Below are 21093 nucleotides of genomic sequence, written 5' to 3'. Positions count from 1 at the left end.
CCCTCAGATCCTCATCCTCCCTCCAACTATGTATGCCCACTGCCCGTCTCATCACAATGGGGTGCAGAGCTTTACGCCGCTCTGCTCCCAAACTCTGGAACTCACTTCCAGCCAACATCCGTAATATTGACTCTCTTCCTACAAACCCACCTGTTTAAACTTGCTTTCATGGTCTAGTAGAAACTGCTATTTTATTATTTATTGTTTTATTCATGGTTTTATTATTTTATGTATTGTTTTTATTGTAAAGTATTTGCGATGGTTTTTTTTTTTTTTAGCAAAAAAATCCTATTTGTATAAAACTTTGCTGTTGGATTTTCGTTGAGTTGCAACGGCTCTGTGAGCCGTGTGAAATTATTGGAGGGTGCTGCTGCTGCTGCAGGTTAGCATGATCCCCATTCAATGCAGTGAGACTGATGTAAATATCAAGTATGAAGGAAAAAAATGTAAAATGCATGCCGGCTGGTAGTTTAGAAATGTACTGTATTATTTTTTTTTACATGCTCATGTCATACTTTTTATACATGACGAATTCTTGTTCTAATATCATGTGTTGGTCATTTTTAACTCATTCACTGTTAGACATGTGCAAAAATAATGTCCATTCCAGTGCCAGGGTTTTTGTCATTTGTCACTCGGATTCCAGGAACCACAGAATATTGAGTTTTAGGACTACATAAATATTCAATGCAGTGTAAAAAAAATCTTACAATCTTTTTTTCGTCATAAAAACAAAGAGTTAATTCCTAAGTTATATGGGTCTGGAGTTATATGAGCTTGAAAGGAGGGCGGCTGTCCAAAATACAATGTAATACATACATATTGGTTTATATAGCGCTTGAATAGCTGAAGCTGCAACACAGCGCTAACATGGAAAAAAGGGAAATGCTGGCCCCCTTGTGGAAAAGAAAAAAACATTACCAGAGGCCATGGCCAGCGCTTTATCGGCACCCAAGCATGAAAAAATGAAAACCCGAACAAATTCAGGAATGACTCACATGACTTTAAATTTCGATGGAGATCATTCAGGGGCGGGGTTAGATGGGTGGGAGGGTTGAATGATATTTTATGTGGCAATCCTCTCTGGTGCCTTTTTTCAGTCACATGTTATCAATTTGATCAAGTGAGTGTCTATCAATGGATTTTTTTTCTTTTCTTTTCTCCCCATCAGCGCAGCAGATGGTGACACAAAGACGGCCATTGTACTTGACGGTGTTTGTCTCAGGCAGCCTGCGCACACATAGATTGTCTCAAATTTTTGGTTTACGACAGTGGGCAGATGTTAAAGGACAACCGACGCCTCCCGACAAGTTGTGTCCATAATTTGTAAAATCACTTCAAATGACTTCTACTGAGCGTATTTTACAAAGATTCCACCGCATATAGCTATATTTCACGTTTTAAGACTCGCGCTGAATATTCAGGAAGTCTTGTTTTTGAGTTGGTGATGATGCCTGAGGTCACGTCAGGAACGCCCCTGACCGAGAAAGCGACACACGATGCATTTTGGGTACTTTGTTTGATCTGAAAACTTCGTGTTGATGGCAAAATTAGAAGGAAAACACATAAATAACGCGATGGTGAATCGTTGTGTGTTGCACCAAGACTACTATTTGATACTAGTTGACACAAATTCCCAGCAGACAAATCAGCCCATTTCCAACGGAGCTTGGGCGCCATCTTGTGCATTTTCTGGGACGCTACATTGGACTCCAGACCGCTCGAATTGATACAGAAGGACTTCTTTAATCGATTGCAAACATGTATGCTTTCCGCTTCAGAACTATTTGAATCATTTTCATAACTGGATGAGTAACAAGAAAGCATCTTCTCCGAATCTGAAGCCATTGTCTTGATTCTAGAGCAAGGCAAAGACGTCCTGGCGTGACGTCACGAACAAGGGGGCGGGACCTTCTGAAACTGCATCTCTGAGTTCATTTTGAAGTAGTTTTGGGACACTTTAAGTCATTTTTATTGGTGTTTTGCACTTGACTAAAAATATCAGCCTGCGTGTTTTGGGTATTTTAAATCCTATAAAACGTTTTTCTGATGTCAGGAAACAAAAAAATGGTGGCGATTGTCCTTTAAAACAGAGACAAATAGATAGATATCACATTGCTGTCGAGATTCACAATTACCGCCTTGGGTTTCCATGGTTACCATCTTCTGTCATATCCTGCTAAAAACAAAGAAGCACATTAACCCAAATAAACTTTCATAAAGTCACTAAGAGTGTGTCAAAGACAAACATTTTTTTTCATGATGACACTGTTGACTGTGGATTATTGAATAAAGTACAGTGCGGAAATACAACTGGGATGTCTGAATATTATTGCATCTTAACAAGAGAAATCAAACCTCTGTCTGCAATCCTGACAATTTGTTGACACGGGAATTGATGAGGGCCAGAAAACAGCTTGAAGGCTTGCTTCACAGTGGCCGGGGGGCGCAGATGGCCTTTTAGCGGCGCCGGGAGGAGGGCTGTGCTCCATCTGAGCTTGTCTGTGCCCTCAACTCCCCCCGTGGTGGAAGTGTTGCCGACCTCCAAAGAGCCGCGGAGGGCGTGTGCAGCTTCCAAACCTGAAGAAGCCCTGCAGCAGAGCGCCCACGCCATTTTCTTGACACCAGTGTGAGGACACCAGTGGAGCGCAATGTTTTTTTATGTTGTGCGTGCATGTATGTATGTGTGTATCTATCTATGCAGAGAGAGAGGGAGAGAGAGAGGGCGGGAGAGCGATACACACACATACATATGGATGGATGGAAGAGAGACAGAGAGTGAAACAGAGAGAGAGACAGAAAGACAGAGACGCAGAGAGAGAGAGAAAGAGAGAGAGAGACAGATAGAGAGAGACAGGAAGAGAGAAACAGACAGAGCGAGACAGACAGACACAGGTAGAGAGAAAGAGAGAGACAGACGGAGAGAGAGACAGAGACAGAAAGACAGAGAGAGAGACAGAGGAAGAGAGATAGACAGAGACAGACAGGCAGGCAGACAGACGGAGAGAGACAGAGAGAAAGAGACAGGTACAGAGACAGAGAGAGACAGAGAGACAGATAGAGAGACAAAGATAGGTAGAGACAGAGAGAGAGAGAGACAGAGAGAGAGAGAGAGAGAGAGAGAGAGAGAGAGAGAGAGAGAGAGAGAGAGAGAGAGAGAGAGAGAGAGAGAGAGAGAGACGACAGACAGAGACAGGTAGAGAGACAGAGAGCGAAACAGAGGGAAGGACAGAGACATCTAAACACACACACACACACACACACACACACACACACACACACACACACACACACACACACACACACACGTATCTATAAATATTATCCAAATATTTGAGGGCATTAGCCAGAAACTCTGAACCGAAGCCCCCATTTGATGATATAATTTGCAAAAGAGGCCTCCTGACATCATAGCAGGAAGAAATATTAAATTCAATTGATAAAACTTGATTGAAGTGGAAGGAGGAACATTGGGAGAACATCATCACGAGAATGAAACACGTGCCTTGAGATCACCACGTTCCATTACCGGATGATTTTTTTTTTTTCTTGGAACTCATTTAAATTGCGACGTAGATATTAATATGATGAGTGCAGAATAAATGCACAAGGAAAAAAATCAGTGTTTGATCCTCCGCCGAAATAATACTTTGGAAATGGTCTATGACACTTAACATAATTTGGGATTAATCGCCAGTTATTAGATGTTACATTTTGACTTTAGCTTCTTTGAATTTACATTTAGTTTTTATTATTTTTCTTTTGCTCTGAAAAGTGATGAGTTTTTTTTGTTTTAGGGGTATATGTTGTCCTTCTGAAGTGCAAGATGAATAAAGGGGGACCTTATTGATCATCTACCCAAATAAATACAGGAATACCTTGGCTTACGAACTTAATTGGTTCCCAGAGAGAGTATGAAAGTCGAAAAATGTGTATCCCAAAAATTAATTTCCCATAGGAAACCATTAAAATGAGAATAATCCGTTCCCAGGTCCCCATAAAACATAATTTTCTACTTTATAATTTTCTAAGCCTTAAAACTACACAAAATATATCTTATTTGATGTATAATACATGTGCTATGGTATTGTAATTAAATAATTAAACTGTACTGAAACTGCCTTTCAACTATCAAAGTTGAAACTCTCTCACTGCTGCGTTCTTGACCAATCATGTGGCTTTAACTGAAGACTGGGGGCGGGGAATAGAGGACAAAAAAGTCAACAGCCATTTTCTTTTTGGAGAACGGGCTCGTTCGCGAACGACACATCACTCATTGAAGCAGCTCCGTGTGTATCCCGAAAAAAGTTTGTATGCCAAGGTAAAATTTTCACAAATTTAACATTCGTAAACCAAAAAGTTCGTAAGCCAAGGGGTTCGTAAACCGAGGTATCACTGTACATTAAAAATAACCCAATTCAACTCAATTGGTCCCTCAAATCTGTCCAGATTAGTGCGCTTGGGGTCTGTCGCCATGTTAGTTTGGAGAGAACCGAGCGAATAGCAATCCCGCCCTTCATGTAACTGTAATCTCCAACATGTGACCTCTCCTCGGGTCTGATAATGGAAGGGATGCAGGGGAAAACCCTGCTGGGCTCTCCAAAGCAATGGCGGGTGTGCCCCCCCTGAGAGGATTTAGGAGAGTAGGTGGGGTGGTGGAACATCTCCGGGACACATACGATGCTAAATCCTCCCCGACTCATGACAAAATCCAAACTGCGCGACGGGTAATCCCTAAAGAGAGGAAAGACCAGGTGCCATCTTCTCTGTCATGGAATTGCACGGTGCTTTAAAGGACAACCGACGCCTCCGAACAAGTTGCATCCATAATTTGTAAAATCACTTCACTCACTTGGAATTGAGGCGGATTTCCGTGGCCGATGCAGATGTGGAACTGTCGCTGCTTGGAATTGAAGCGGATTTACATGGCAAAGGAGACGTTAGACAATCTGTTTTTCGTCAATGGATGCTGTAGCTTTGTGGTTGTTTTCAATATTTAGCTTGTAGCAGATGTGCGCATTTCACCAAGATGTCCTTGATCCACTGGTGAAAAGAATGCTTTGATCATCTCTTTCTTCTCGAACTGCTTCATACAATAAAGAGGGTACAGAAAGTGCTGAAGATTGAATGACTGTGTGTATTTTGTGTTGTGTCACATTATTTTATTTGTTGTTGTTGTTTTGACTTCAAGATGGCATCACAAGAATGGTTGCCTTTACAGCAGGTCCTGTATTTTGTTTTTACGACTTCTTCCTTTCTTTTCCTCTTATTTTCATCACTTTGCTGCTGAGAAATGTACATTTCTCCACTGCGAGACTAATAAAGGCTAATGCAATCCAATCATTTCGGCCACTTTTTTTGCAGTCGGATGCTTCGGATTCAAGATAAATCCAACAGGGTGGACGGAATGCATCGCACACGAACCACTTGAACGACTTATTCTGTTCAACTTGGCACTTATTTCAGGAAAGAGTTCATAGTTCGAATCGTTTCTAAAATGCTCAAAGCTAAAACATTTGTTTACACCTAAAATTTGTTTTGTGTCAACTGGAGAGTACCGAGTTTTGGAGGAGGTTCCGCTTCCGTCGAAAAATCTCTGCCTCATTTCACCGGAACAAGTAGGATGAAACCTTCTTTACTCTTCTTGAAATCAGCATGAGTTAAACCCTCCTTGGTTTCCACGGTAACGGTCTTCGGTTTGCCGCGCATGTGCAGCCGGATACCCGACGGGCACACCTTGACAGTTAATGAGATTTTTCTTACGCTGAAAAGACATAAAGGAGATGAACATGAATGGAAATCAATACAACTTTGCAATAAATATCAATCAGAAAGTCGATCAATAAAATTACTCATCAGATAGTCGATCAATAAAATTATGAGTTTTGACAAAAATGTTCAAGACTATAAAGAGATGAACGAAATCTTGGAGGTTTTTTTAACTTATTCACTGCCAAAAATGTGTCCACGCCAGTGCCAGGGTTTTTGTCATTTTCATTGAAATTGCAGAGACCCACAGAATCTTGAGTTTTAGGACGACATAAACATTGAAATCAGTGCAAGGAACCTTTGACTCTCTTCCTTCATCAGAAAAAAAGTGTTAATTCCTAAGTTATATGAGTCTGGAGTTATCTGATCTTGAAATGGGGGTGGCTGGTCAAAATACAATACATATTGATTTTTTTAGCGCTTTAACAATAGCTGAACCTGGAGCAAAGCACTAACATGTACAAAAGGCAAATGCTGCCCCCTCGTGGAAGGGAAAACTATTACTAGAGGCCATGGTCAGCGCTTTATCGGCACCCAAGCATGAAAAAAAAAACGAAAAAATTCGGGTATGGAGCTCCACATCACGCTTTTCAATTCCCGAATAAATGCGGGAATGGCAGCGAAAGAGCTAATAAAACGCAGTAGGGGGGAGACGGTCAAAACCTAAATGGCTCATTGAGCGATCATCTCATGCGTAATTCCTTCTGAGAGGTGCATAAACGGCTGATAAAAACGTTGACGCTTTTCTATGTGCGAATGCAACAGTTGGTCACGCTGACGAGCGCACGTACGTCGTATTAACCGGAGGTGTTGGAAAACAACGCGATTCTATTAGCGTCCTCGTCTTCTTGTAACTGAGCCGCGAGTGGCAGTTGGCGCTCAAAACATCCCAAGTAGCGGCTTGTCCAATGAAATTCATTCACAACTGAGTGAATCATACTTGAGTATTCACAAGCTTTTTTTTCACACCCCCCCCCCCCCCTGCTGAAAATTTCAAACGTCAGCAGGGACTCGCTAAATGATGACTCACTCGTACTGAGTGTCTAAAGCGTCGACGTGACGATTCGGCCTTCAAAATGGATGTAATAATGATAATAATAATAATAATAATAATAATAATAATAATAATAATAATAATAATAAATTTCATTTATAAGTGCCTTTCAAAACTCAAGGATACTTAATTGAAAGGTGCTTATAAATTAAATGTATGATTATTATTATTATTAAGTCACAAGATATTTTTTTCTGCGGGTGAGCAGCGGCAGCCACTCGCGCCAGCGTTCACTCAACCCGGAAGTAACATAAAGTAAACACAAAAAAAACCCTGAAATAAATAATATGACAACACAAAGACACAGAGAGTCATTCATTCTTCAGCACTTTCTGTACCCTCTTTGTGACATGAAGCAGTTCTAGATGAAATAGGAGAGGATCAAAGCATCCTTTTCAGCAGTGGATCAGGATCCACTGCTAAAAAGGATGCTTTGATCCTCTGGAATGTGCACGTCTACTACAAGCTAAATGTTGAAAGCAAACACGCAGTCAAAAGTCTTTTATCAAAAAATAGACAAGGGCACGGAAAATCCTACTGGACCCTCAACACCCTGCTCACCACCTTTTCCAGCGACTCCCCTCAGGCAGGCACTACTGATCCAAAGCAAATCCATACTAATTTGTCATGTCTTTTGTATGATGATACTAATGCAGCGTGCTCTACCGGAGACAAATTCCTAGTTTGTTCTACGTATTTGACCAATAAAGATTCTGATTTTGACAAAACTAAATCCAAAGATTGATGTTGATTTTCGGCTTGATCGAGCCGAGGTGCTCACGTTCGCCTTAGTCACATCATCGCAGCGCTGAAGCGCTTGTTTATCTCGCTTTGATTTGAGGTCAATTTAGAATGACCTCAAATTCACTTCAAAAGTTCACTTTTTACTATGTGACATTTCTGAAATAAAATTGTATTTCAATTTTATCTATCAGCTGTGTTATTTTGTGAATCCCGCGCCAGCTTTTACGTCGACGCTAGAACCGCATGTAAGAAACGAGGTCAGCAGTCTACACACTATTTACTTCCACCTGGGTTCAAAGCTGTTGCTATAGTAACTCCACCATATGATGAAAACCGCATTACGACCACTGATCCTAATCCATCAAATCAAAAGTTGGGACCAGCGGGGAGCCAGAAGTGGGATCGGACCGATGAGAGGGCGGAAGCTCGGTAGCCTTTTTGACAGGCATTGAGGACATTTAACGAGGGAGAAAAAGCAGAGGAGGGAGGGGGGGGGCGGCACGGAAATGGACAAGGCTATTTCGGAACAGGGGTAACAACAGCACTTACAGACAATTTAAAATGGCCGCTTTTTGTTTACATCCGCTCTTAGTGACAACGTATGAGCGATGACATCGGCCGGCCAACGAGGTCAGATGTCAACAAGGTGACCAAGCTGATTCGTCATGGTCCCGTTCAATCAAATACAGTGATACCTTGGCTTACGAACTTAATTTGTTCCCAGACAGATTGTGTAAGGCAAAAAGTGTGTACCCCAAAAATTAATTTCCCATAGGAAATCATTAAAATGAGAATAATCCGTTCCCAGCTCCCCATAAAACATAATTTTCTACTTTCTAATTTTCTAAGCCTTAAAACTACACAAAATATACCTTATTTTATGTATAATAAATGTGCTATGGTATTATAATTAAAGAAACAAACTGTACTGTATAATCAAGTCGTTTTATTTACCTTTGTGATGGTCGTTGATGGCTTGATGGAATGCAGTGGCTGGTTTTATCAGCATTAAACACTTGATGAGGAACGTAGCGTTCTTCTTTCACCATCTTGAGGAATGATCCCTTGTAGGTGCTTTCTCTGTGATAATTTTATCTAGTTCCTCATCAATTGTGTTCTGTTTAGCTGGGTTGATAGCTTTTTGCAAGTGTACAGATGGCTTGTGCGGGATGTTTGTGGAGCCTGAATGATGAGATATTTTAACCTTGCAGTCTAGACTCTGCCTTTGAACTAAGTTGAAACTCTCTCACTGTTGTCTGCCTGTCTCTTTAGTGTTTAAACCACCCCCCCTCACTGCTACGTTCTTGACCAATCACGTGGCTTTAACCGAGGACTGGGGGCGGGGAATATAGGACAGTCAGCTGCCATTTTGTTGTTAGAACGAGCTTGTTCGCGAACAACACATCAGTCATTGAGGCAGCTCCGTGTACGAAAAACGTTCGTATGCCAACTTTCATAAATTTAATGTTCGTAAACCAAAAAGTTCGTAAGCCAAGGGGTTCGCAAACCGAGGTATCACTGTAAGAAGACTCACTCTGACGGCACAAAAAAAAAGGGGGGGGGAGGGCCAGAAGATGTCTCAAGTTGATGGAATGACCAAAAATCCCCAAATCACCCTTAAAAAAAACAAGCCCGAGCTCTCAGATCATACCTTAAATCCTGCTTTGAGCTCACTCATACCCCCCTCGCTGCACCTCCAGCTGTCCCAGCAGATGGTCCACAAGTTCAACCCCCCCTCCAAAATCCACATGACTTCCTTGCAAGTATATATGATACAGAATAATGCTGTGAAATGGGCCTTGTGGTTAAATTTAGTCTGAATTGCACCTTGGAACTATTTCCAACAGTGTGCTGACATTCTGGGTAGCGGTGATAAGAAAAACGAGGTGATAGGAAGAGAAAAGGGGCCTGGAGGACACGCGGGGGGCATTCAGGAGAGATTGACACACGATGTGAGGAAAGGACGCGTTTCACCCAGGGAACATGACGCATTTCCAAGTCGCATTTTCAAGCAGCTGCTTCAAACGATGCTTTCGGTGACCCAGTTTTATGCATCGCCGCACTTCGGCTGCCGCGCAAACATTTCACGGGAATAATAATAATAATAATAAAAAAAAATTAAAAAAAATAAAAAATATTAAATAAATAAATAAATAAAAATACAAATAAAAATAAACATATTTACAAAAAATAAATATATTAAATAAATAAGTAAAAATACAAATAAAAATAAAAATACAAATAAAAAATAATAATAATTATTATTATTATTATAACATTCAATTTATGAATGTATGTTGATTTTTTTTTTTCTTGTTCATGTTCCGGGGGAATAAAAGAGAAGACCAACATTTATATTGATGGAGTCCATTTTAGCTAGTCGCCAAAACACCGAATTACAGGATATGTGACTTGCATATCATGGAATAATAACAATAACAATAATAATAATAATAATACATTCAATTTATGAATGTACATTCAATTTTTTTTCATGTTCGGGGGGAAAGAAAGAAGACCAACATTTATATTGTCAGAGTCCATTTTAGCTAGTTGCCAAATTACAGTATATGTGACTTGCATATTATGGGATAATAACAATAATAATAATATTAATAATAAAATAATAATAATAATAACAATTAGATACAATTTATAAGCTCCTTGAGACTTTTGAAAGGTGATTATAAATTGAATGTATTATTATAAAAAAAAAAAAACTTAGAACAAAGACCTATCAGTGCACAGGTCTGGCACCGCCACCTCTGTCCATTCGGGATACATATCGGGCCAGAGTTACCAGCAAAGCTTTAGTTCGCTGACGAAGCTTTTCGGATGAGGAGCAAAAATCCGACACCTTCAAAGAAGTCCAAATGACGGCTGAAGAATCATTTTCATCAATCTAGAGGAGGGTCAAAATACTACATCTGGTTCACGAAGCTTCATTGTCAGTCTTGGTATTGAGTCTCCACTCAAGGATCTCATTTCCTGACATTTCATTCTCCATGCCGCCAACTTTATCTCTCTTTACACTTGGTGGGCTCAGGACCACAACTCAGCGCTGACTTTCGTTTCATAAGCTTTCTTTTGCTGAGCAGCCTTCATCAAGGGTCATGACCTTTCTCCGTTCACCACAGATGGTGCCACAAAAGCAAGCGAGACAGAGAGAGGGGGGTTCTGACACCGACACCCGACTGGAGCCTTCACATCACCGCAATGCAGCTGTCTCAGTGATCCCAAGCAAAAAAAAAACAACAGAATAATGTAAAACTAATAAAATTGCCTCACAAATGGCCTCTAGCCTCCCACTGCACCCCAAAAAAGATATTAAAAAGTCAAACAACCTGGACATGAGCGAGTTAGATCGTTTATGTCGCGGGTGATAATGCTGAAGGCCAAGCAATCAAATGTACAACTGCATTATTTTAGTGCGCAGGGTGAAAATGAAAACAAAACGCAGGCGCATCCGCGAGATGAATGCGGCGGCGGCCTTGTAATAACATTGAAAAAAACGGCAGTCACGGATGTGATAAATGCCACCGTGTCGCTTTCCTTCCCGCGGCGGGATTTCGCAACAGGTGCGCCAGTACAGACGACGACGACGACGACGACCCGATGACAGTGATGAATGCCAAGAATATGATTTGCATATGACATGACCTTCATCGATTTTTTGGAAGCCTTTGAAGAGGAAGAGAGGAAATAATTTTGAGTTTCAAAGTGTGGCATCCGTTAGCGTAGCCTCGCAATGTTTTTGAAGAAAAGTACAGTGATACCTCAGTTTACGAACCCCTTGGCTTACGAACTTTTCGGTTCACGAATGTTAAATTTATGAAAACTTTACCTTGACATACAAACTATTTTTTGTGATACACACGGAGCTGCCACAATGAGTGATGTGTCGTTCGCGAACAAGCCCGTTCTCCTAAAAGAAAATGGCAGCCGGCTTGTTTTGGTTCTCTATTCCCCGCCCCCATTCGTCGGTTCAAGCCACGTGATTGGTCAAGAATGCAGCAGTGAGGGGAGGTGGTTTAAACATTAAAGAGACAGGCAAACAACAGAGAGAGAGAGAGTGACTAAATTGATAGAAAACAGTGAAACTGGAGGTGGAAGTGGACTCGTTTCAACTTTGATCATTCTAAGGATAATTCAACCCAGCTAAACAGAACACAATTGATGAGGAACTATGTAAAATTATCGCAGGGAAAGCACCTACAAGGGATCGATCATTCCTCAAGATGGTGAAAGAAGAAGGCTACGTTCCTCATCAAGTGGTTAATGCTGAGGAAACCAGCCGCTCCATTCCATCAAGCCATCAACGACCATCACAAAGGTAAATAAAACGACTATTGTACAGTTTCTTTCTTTAATTATAATACCATAGCATATTTATTATACATAAAATAAGATATCTTTTATGTAGTTTTAAGGCTCAGAAAATTGGAAAGTAGAAAATTATCTTTTATGGGGACCAGGAAGCAGATTATTCTCATTTTAATGGTTTCTTATGAGAAATTACTTTTTGGGATACACACTTGTAATTTCCCCTGCACCTAAAGTATCACTGACCGTGTAAAGTGGTCCACCAACGTTCCCACCAGCTCACCCACACGGTCCCGGTTAGGACAGAGTTCCCCAGATTGGAGACACAGCAGAACGTCGTCCTGTGAGGAGGTGTGTAGCGCCACCATCTGGTCAACCCCGCTGGTCACGCTCAGTCCTGTTAGCTGTGAATATCAACAAGAAACCCATGTGAGCTTTTTCTGAGATGTTTCTATTGGTGAATTTTGTTCCCAGAGATTCCCAAATTTGTTCGAGTTTTGGTTTTTCTTGCAGGGGGTGCCGATAAAGCGCTGGTCAGACCTCTGGCAATGTTTTTCCCTTCCACGAGGGGGCCATTTGTTAGTGGTTAGCCAGAGGTTAAACGGCATCATCGGGCAGCGGCAATAGAGGGGCTAAAGAGAGTCGCCATTAGGCACCGTTGTTCATACTGAGGGCTGAGAGTCTTATCCAGGTCAGACGCTAAGAGAATAAATCACGTGAAGTAGACCGCTGGTCTATCACTCCGTCCGTAGCGAGCGCTGAATTATCTGTTTGTCGATTTTTAACCGAGCAGCAACCATCATCGACAATCACTACATTTTGCCACATCCAATATGGAAGGCATGTTGACGTGTGGGTCACCGCATGTTGACGACTTACGGTGTCCAAGGGAATTCTCTTAAGGACCTTGAATTGTTTCTTTGGCTCTAATTTGTAGAAGCAATTGTCTGTGACGAGGACGCCGCGGTCGGTGCTCTTGTTGAACCGATTCACCTATGAGAGAGCACAAGGAGGGGAAAAAAAGGATTACGGTTTATAATTTTAGGCTTTTTTTCAATTACTCACAGGATGTTTCCAGCTATGGAAAACAGTTGCGAACGTTCGGCTCATTGGACAGAAATGAAAAAAGTACAGTAAAGTCTCGTTATATCTATATTCAAGGGAGTCCGAAAAAATATCGATATAACCGGGACTATCGATATATCCGACCCTGTTTGCATGTAATTTTCTCCGTGCGTGCATAGAAATAGTATCGATATAACCGGGAATATCGATATATCCGATATCGATATAACGAGACTTTACTGTATTAAAGAAATCATCTGAATTTTAAAGCGTTAACTCCGCCGGCCTCCATATGTAAAAATAGCAATTAGCAAACACTGGGAGATGCTATAAAAGCACATTCGTCCCAATCACAATTATTTCTCTATTTTCATCGTGGTATTTACGAGAAAAAGAGTAAAACATTTCCTGTAGTTTTCACAGTGTAAAAAAGAAAACGAAAAGAAAAGTTCTTGAATCTTTTCACAGTGATAGCGAGTGAGCACGTTTTCATTTGCGGGTATTTCCCATGTGATTCACCTTCCTACAGAAGCCCGAGAAAAGGACTTGACTGTACTCGTCTTTGTTCCTCAGCTCCCTGGAGAAGCGTGCAAAGCCGGAACTGGATCGAGGGCAGTCTCGCACCTGCGGGGGATCAAAGCGTTGTATTATTGCTGTTGCATAGATTAGATGGGTTCTCACTCGGGAATAGCGGGTAGTGTATACAACACAAGACAATATATATTGATTTATATAGAAACGTGACAATGGTTTTTTTTTTGCTTAGTGGGACATAGATCTGATGGTCATCTGCATAGCAGTGGAAGGAAATACCATGTTTGCTTAGGATGGAACCCAATGGGAGGAAGTATAGTGAGAAAAAAAGAGGCCCCGAAATTGAGCCCTGCGGAACACCACATAAATGACAGCTGGACATGCGGGTGAAACAAAAAGTGCTACGAGAATTCATCCGCTGAATGCAACTAGAAACAATTAATTTGACCTAAGCGTGACCCTTTTTTTACATACGTCAAATGATGCCTGCTTTGTTCTCTTGAATGCAAACCGTTGCTTTAATAATAATAATAATAATAATAATAATAATACATTTTATTTATAAGCACCTTCCAAAACTCTCAAGGTCACATTACAGTCACGGGATATTTTTTTTCTGTAGGTGAGCAGCGGTAGCCACACGCGCCAGCGGTCACTCAACCCGGAATAACTCAAATAGTTAGAAAGCTAGCTCGCTAGCTAATAGCTATCTAATAGACAGATAGCTGACAAGATAGCTAATAGATAACTAGTTAGAGAGCCAGATAGCTAATAGACAGCAAATAGATAACAAATAGATAGCTAGCTAGATAGCCAGCCAGATAGCAGCTAGATAGGTAATAGACAGCAAATAGATAGCTAGATAGGTAGCCAGCTAGGTAGCCAGCCAGATAGCCAACCCGATAGCCAGCTAGATAGTTAATACACAGCAAATAGAAAACTAGCTAAGTAGCTAGCTAGGTAGGCAGTTAAGAAGCCAACTAGGTAGCCAGATATCTAATATACAGCAAATAGATAGCAAATGGATAGCTAGCTTTGAATAGCTTTGGAACTTTTGCCCTACTTGTTTACCTCTGTGTACTTGTTCTTTAATAGGCGCATGCTGAATGACACGCATTTATAGGTCTCGGTAGAATTAACTCCAATCACGTGAAGCCGGCGGCGCCGAATGAGACTTTTGAGTCACGAGCCGTCACAAATACATGAAAGGAGTGACTCAGGGACTGTAGTAAAAAGTTGTGCCAGCCATCCCTGAAGGCAACTCGGAAACCCCGTGAACCCGCAAAGAAGATCAGATTAGCTTCTTAAAGATCAGAGGGTGGGATTCGTTGGTCGTCTCACATGCGCTGAGTGGAATTTCATAAACGATTATCGTGGAGTCTTAAAACAGAGCAAGTCATTTAGGTTACATTTAGCAAGTTTATGTGGAGAAAATGTTTAAAAGGCATAGAAAAGGCAATCGATTTGCATCGTCTTTGTCTTTATAGTCACAAGGATGCAGTAAAAGGGCTTGTGGCCAAGGGGAAATTCCAAGACAATCGTCATCTGAGAACATCCATCCATCCGTCCGTCCATCCATTTTCCGTACCGCTTATTCCTCATCAGGGTCACGGGGTGTGCTGGAGCCTATCCCAACTGTCTTCGGGCACGAGGCGGGGGACACCCTGAACTGGTTGCTAGCCAATCGCAGGGTTTTGGTCATTTTCACTCAAATTGCAGGATCCACAGAATATTGAGTTTTAGGACTACATTATGATTCAATGCAGCATACAACTTTCGAAAGAATTCCTAAATGATATGGGTCTGGAGTTATTTGAGATTGAAATGAGGGCAACTGTACAAATCCCACATTAGGAGTCCTTACATTAGCTAGGTAGTCTCTTTCCCAGGCTCTGCTGCAGCCCCAATCTTTCCTCTCTCCGCCAAGAGCAGTCAAAGCGGCCACTTTGGCTCGAATCTCAAACATGTCTGACGGCGGGATTTTCTTCACCATCTGTCTCGCCCACCACCTGAGAAAAAAAGACAATAGACTTTGGTGATGATTTGGAAAGAACCCAATTCCACGAGCGAAATACGACGTTCCTGACCTGCGATGCAGCATAACCGTGATGGTGTGAAACTGGTTCAGAGAGGCAGGCGGAGTCGGCCATTGGACGCTCTTTCCGTAGTCGGCCATGTTTCTGACATTAGCGAAACGTTGCTCCACTTCGCAGAAGTGGGTCTTGACTTTGTAGCGCTTAAAGCAGCCCGTGATGGCATAAATGGCTCTCATTCGCCGACACCTCATACGAGCCAGAGCGCCCCGCCATACCTGGAGACACAGTTAGTGACTCACTGAGCTCCCAATTCACGAGCGAGAGTTCCCTGTTCGCTCATCCGGCTAGGTCGTTAGCAGAAATAAAGGACATGCTAATTTCGCTGTTAGACTTTTACGTAACTCCGTTCCGCATGCTAGCAATGCCAACCTTTTGTAAGAAGAGCACCAAGATGGGGATGAGGGCGGCTCGCTCCTGTTCCAAAGTGAAGAGGGATCGAGGCGTTCGCACAAACAGCTTGGTGTGGCCGTATGCTACGTCGTCCTGGAAACCGTGCTGTTTGACAATGGCTTCCACGGCCTCCCGGTCGGAATCCATCAGGTGGTTGGGCCAAGTGTACTCGCACGTCATTTTATACCTTGAGTAAAATGGTATATGTCAGAAATTGTTTTTTTTTTTTTTTTTTTAATGTGGCAATGATCGTCTCTTACCTCTGCAAGAAGCGAGCGTAAGGTTGCCTGTAGGCGAAACCAGCCCGGCGCACCATGACGTTCTCCAGCAGACCCAAATAGGCCACCTGATGTTGGCAGCGAGCGTCGTCAAACAGCAACGGCGACTTCAGCTCATTTGGCTTGATGCATCTGACGTAATACGGCTCCTGAAGAAAAAATAAATGAAAAGGGTGAGTGCAGAGTTGTTTGTTCATTATTGACTTGCCACTTTGAGCAATGCGCTTTCAAAATAAAGGCTAATTGATGGACAGCGATTGCCAACTGTGAGTCAGAATCAGAATCAGAATCATCTTTATTGCCAAGTATGTAGAACACACAAGGAATTTGTTTCCGGTAGAACACGCTGCACTAGTATCGTTGTCAAAAAAAACTGCTGTGACAATTGACCTGTGGTAGTGCAACACAGCTTATAATAATATTAATAATTTCATTTCTAAGCGCCTTTCAAAACTCTCAAGGTCACTTTACAGTCACAGGATAAAGTTTTTTTTTTTGTGGGTGAGCAGCGGCAGAGGTTTGTACTGTATAACATCTCACTTTTTTCACTCATTCAGGGTTTTTGTCATTGTCACTTGAAATTCCGGGACCACAGAATATTGAGTTTTAGAACGACATAAATATTCAATGCGGCGTAAGAAACCTTAGAATCTCTTCTTTCATCAGAAAAAAAAGAGTTAATTCCTAAATTATATGGGTCTGGGGTTATTTGAGCTTGAAATGAGGGCGGCTGTCCAAAATACAATGCCATACGTACATATTGATTTATATAGCGCTAAATATGGTCCTTGCGGTTTGTGGACAAACAGAGAAGTGGCAAAAGGAGAGAAGTGGCGAAAGGAGGGAGAGCAGATCGTCCAACCTTGCAGGCCAGTTTATCCACCAATGCGACAATGGAGTTTTTGAACAGCGTGGCTGCTGTTAGCGGTCGCTTGGTGACCTCCGTGATGCCGAGTTGACCATCGGGCCACATTTCCTTCATCACTGGGTTGGAACTTTGAAAGAACACAAATGGGAGGTGGGGTTAAATTTACACAAAGTCAAGAGGGAACGGTGATGGCGTGTTTGGCACCTGTGGTACATGAGGCGCTTGAAATCTTGGAAAAGCAGGTCTTTGTTTTTGTCCAAAAAGCCCTCGATGGAATATCTGGCATAGGCGGCGAGAGAGAGAGAGGAAGCGTTAGGAAAAAAAACTTGAGGGCTAAAAGTAGTTCAGATTGGACATGGGCGGCCAGGCTTAAAAAGCGCTTAGACAAGAATCGTGATCAAATTCAAACAAGTGAGACCGAGTAACACAGATTGACCCAGAGAGTCACGTCATTACCTCGTGAGTTATTTCGCTCTCGCTTCCAACTGGCTTTTAAGGATTAAAGCAACATTGCGTAGCAGATTTCCAAAACGGGAATACAACTCATGCTTGGGTTAGCGTAAAAAAAAAAAAAAAAAAAGAAGTGAACTGTACCGTCAACTAATTTAATCTGTCTGCTCCATGCAAAATGTTTGGGTGGCTTTCTGAGCGCATCAGAGGTGAAGATGTCAAAATATGGCACAGATTACATAATATGTTCATCCACAGGGGGAAAGACAGCTGGAGTTAATGCAAAATATATACCGGATTTTCAAAGTCAAAGGCAGCTTTATTGTCAAATATGCTAATATGCATGACATACAGCACAGATGCAATTACTCTCTTCTCGGACCCAGCTTCATTTAAAAAAAAAATCCATATATAAGGCACAGCAGAATATAAGGCGCACCTTTAAAAAATGAAAAATGTTTTCTACATATAATATATAAATATATAGCATTTTCCAAATACAAGGAACACCACATTATAAGGCGCTACAGTAGAGGCTGGTAATATTACTTCACATATAAGGCGCACCTAAGAAGAAGAAATGTTTATATATTTTCGAAAGTTCGCTGACGAAGCCTCTTGGATAGGAGGCGAAACGTCCGAAACCTTCACTTTTGTACAGATGACGGCTGAAGAAACCTTCTCATCGATATTTTCGATTGGCATTGTCATATTGACACACATAAAAAGGAAAAAATATATTCATGAAAAGATATAAAAACAACAAAATGGCGGAAATAAATCTATAATATACATGCTAACCTGAACCAATAATAATCCTGCATTAAACTCATTTATATTGTTCTTCAGTCATTTTTTCAATAACAATGTAAATGATCATATCAAGTAATAATAATAATAATAATAATAACATTTAATTTAAAAAAATACCTTTAACAAATCCTACTTTAGTGTCACACACTGTATAATAAGTCAAACAGGCTATCTCCTTCACTCCAGCATCCCCATCCTGCCCGTTTCCTGATGTGGTCACTCGATATATTATTGTCCTTCCTCTCTCGAGATTGAAAGCATGATATATTCTCAAACAAAATCCACCCCCCATCTGCCCTCTGTGACATTTTGCATCAGTCAACGCATGAAAGAAGGTGAGCAGTTACAGTTAAGGATGGCGAGGCAGAGCTGCGGTCATGGTCAAATAAACATCCACGAGATTGTGGACGTGAAATCCTGCATCAATACGTCATTTAGTATGCCGGTACAGCTGAAACACAAGTCTGATCGTGCTGATTGCACGTGACAATCTCGCTTTTGAATGCTCAACCCTGACGTACGATATTTCATTCAAACTGCACAAACAGTAATAACTCCACTGAAACGTTTCTGTTCCAAAAGCCCTAAACTGACCTCTTAATAGGATCAGATGGATTATGCTCCTGAATCCTGCCTCTTTCTCCAGCCAGGATCGAGCCCGGCCCACAAACACAAGACAAAAAAAATAATCAATAAATACATAAACACAAAATGGGTAACTCACGTGACATCTCCAGCATAGTGGCGGATCCGGAAATGCTTCTGGAAGTCCATGGTTTTGTCGGTCGGGGTGAGCTACACATACAATACATATTGATTTATATAGCGCCTAACAAAGCGCTTAACATGGACAGCTATCAAATACAGAAAATGCACAGGTGATCGAGCGCTCGTGGTGGTCAAAAACAATTTCCCCATAATAAAGGTCAATATAAAACATTTTAAGGTTGAGAAAAAAAGAAAACAAATATATATATACATATATAAAAATATATACAGAATATATGTTTTCGTCTAACCTGAAGGCTGAACAATAGGGAAACTATGCTCTCTAGTGGCAGAAACGCGAAAGTGCACTTACGTTGAGTTGGTTTAAAAAGTCTGTTCCGTCGAATTCGGAAGGTTCATATGGTTTATTTTACATAATATCGGGGATTTCGTTTTTTACTTTTTGTGGGGATTCAATTTATGTGCCTTTGTGTTGTCATATATTTGTTATTTAGTTTTTTTTTTTGTTCTTTTGACTTCAAGATGGCGGCATGAGAGTGGCTGCCTTTCTAGCAGCTCATGTATTTTGTTTTCTACTTCTTTCATTCTTTTCATCTTCCTTTAATAACTTTGTAGTTTTCTCTCTTTCTATTTATAATTGTATTTTATTTATTGCATTCTATTTGTGATTGTATTTTATTTATTACAGTACCTATGGTTGTCTGTGACTGTAAAGTGTCCTTGAGAGCTTTGAAAGGCGCTTAAAATCTAATGTATTATTATTATTATTATTATTATTATTATTATTATTATTATTATTTGCTGCTGTGAAATGTAAATTTCTCCACTGTGAGACTAATAAAGGTAAAAAGGTAAATCCAATTTGAAAAAGTATATTTTGTTACTACAGTAAAGTCTCGTTATATCGATATCCAAGGGAGTCCGGAAAAATATCGATATAACCGGGACTATCGATATATCAGACCCTGTTTGCATGCAATTTTCTCCGCGCGTTCATAGAAATAGTATCGATATAACCGGGACTATCGATATATCCGATATCGATATAACGAGACTTTACTGTACTTGGTGCAAAACGGATTTGACATTTTTCCCCGAGTTTCATTTGTGAACTGAAATTAAAACAATACATATTAGGTAAAATTAAAAAAAAGAATGTCAACAACAATAAAATAGTATTTAAAATCAAACAAATAAACGACAGGCTAACCTACAGAGCAAATGTACAAAACGAAATACAGTATAATAAAATCCAAAACCATTGAACAACATCCACCATTTTGAAGCTCTTCCACCCCTTCATCTCGAACTGCTTCATGTCACAAAGAGGGTACAGCAAGTACTGAAGAAAGAATGACTCTCTGTGTCTTTGTGTTGTCATATTTGTTATTTTTGTTTTTTTTTTCCCAAGATGGCGGCACGTGAACACGCAGCGCCTCCTCTCTATCCCAGCAAATTGCCGTTTTCATGTTTATTATGTTTGTCCAAGTCATTATAAGTGCCTTGCACGCTGGGTCCGAGAGGACATTAATTTCATCTGTGCTGTATGTCATGCATATTAGCATATTTAACAATAAAGCTGACTTTGACTTGACCTTGAGCCCACCCCAATTCAGTTGAGGTTACACTCTCACCTTTCGGGAGGTATAGTGGGGGTGTTGCGCCAATTTGACGTCCATGCTGTCCAGGCACACGGTGTCTGTAACTTTCCCGACAGTGAGACAAGCTTCATCCAGAATGGAGATAAGCCCTTTGTGCTGCTGCTCCACGAGATTGACGATGATTTGGTTGTTGAAGTAATCAATCTGGGTCACCAATGATGAGCGCAAAAAAAAGAAAATAAATAAGTAACAATCACAAATTAATTGGAAAAAAAAAGACAGAGAGACATCAATGCAAGTTGAGTTTACAGTGATACCTCTGTTTTCGACCATAATCCGTTTCAGAAACCTGTTCGAAAACCGATTTGTTCAAAAACCA

At 41.0% G+C, this 21093-nt stretch overlaps 1 protein-coding gene across 4 annotated transcripts in view; it reads right to left on the bottom strand.

Moving 5' to 3' along the window:
* Positions 1-21093, bottom strand: part of myo1g (myosin IG) — a 37393-nt gene that overhangs the window by 9345 nt on the left and 6955 nt on the right. The window contains exons 13-26 of one of the 4 annotated variants that reach the window (XM_089022889.1): positions 20748-20918; positions 19109-19179; positions 17326-17400; positions 17116-17248; positions 16236-16402; positions 15955-16162; positions 15577-15800; positions 15354-15498; positions 13475-13579; positions 12770-12883; positions 12137-12294; positions 5559-5764; positions 4680-5044; positions 999-2591 (exon numbers count right to left, since the gene is read on the bottom strand). In XM_089022889.1, the coding sequence (XP_088879015.1) occupies positions 5602-5764; positions 12137-12294; positions 12770-12883; positions 13475-13579; positions 15354-15498; positions 15577-15800; positions 15955-16162; positions 16236-16402; positions 17116-17248; positions 17326-17400; positions 19109-19179; positions 20748-20918 (1734 nt within the window). In that variant the 3' untranslated portion in view covers positions 999-2591; positions 4680-5044; positions 5559-5601. Of the gene's footprint in view, positions 1-998; positions 2593-3247; positions 5045-5558; positions 5765-12136; positions 12295-12769; positions 12884-13474; positions 13580-15353; positions 15499-15576; positions 15801-15954; positions 16163-16235; positions 16403-17115; positions 17249-17325; positions 17401-19108; positions 19180-20747; positions 20919-21093 lie in introns of those variants that run through there. The other 3 variants (XM_089022886.1, XM_089022887.1, XM_089022888.1) reach the window with 3 other exon arrangements.

Source organism: Hippocampus bargibanti, linkage group LG20 (assembly GCF_051943395.1).
Source record: "Hippocampus bargibanti isolate YZ-2025 linkage group LG20, ASM5194339v1, whole genome shotgun sequence".
Lineage (NCBI taxonomy): Eukaryota > Metazoa > Chordata > Actinopteri > Syngnathiformes > Syngnathidae > Hippocampus > Hippocampus bargibanti.
This window is presented reverse-complemented; position numbering and strand designations above follow the sequence as displayed.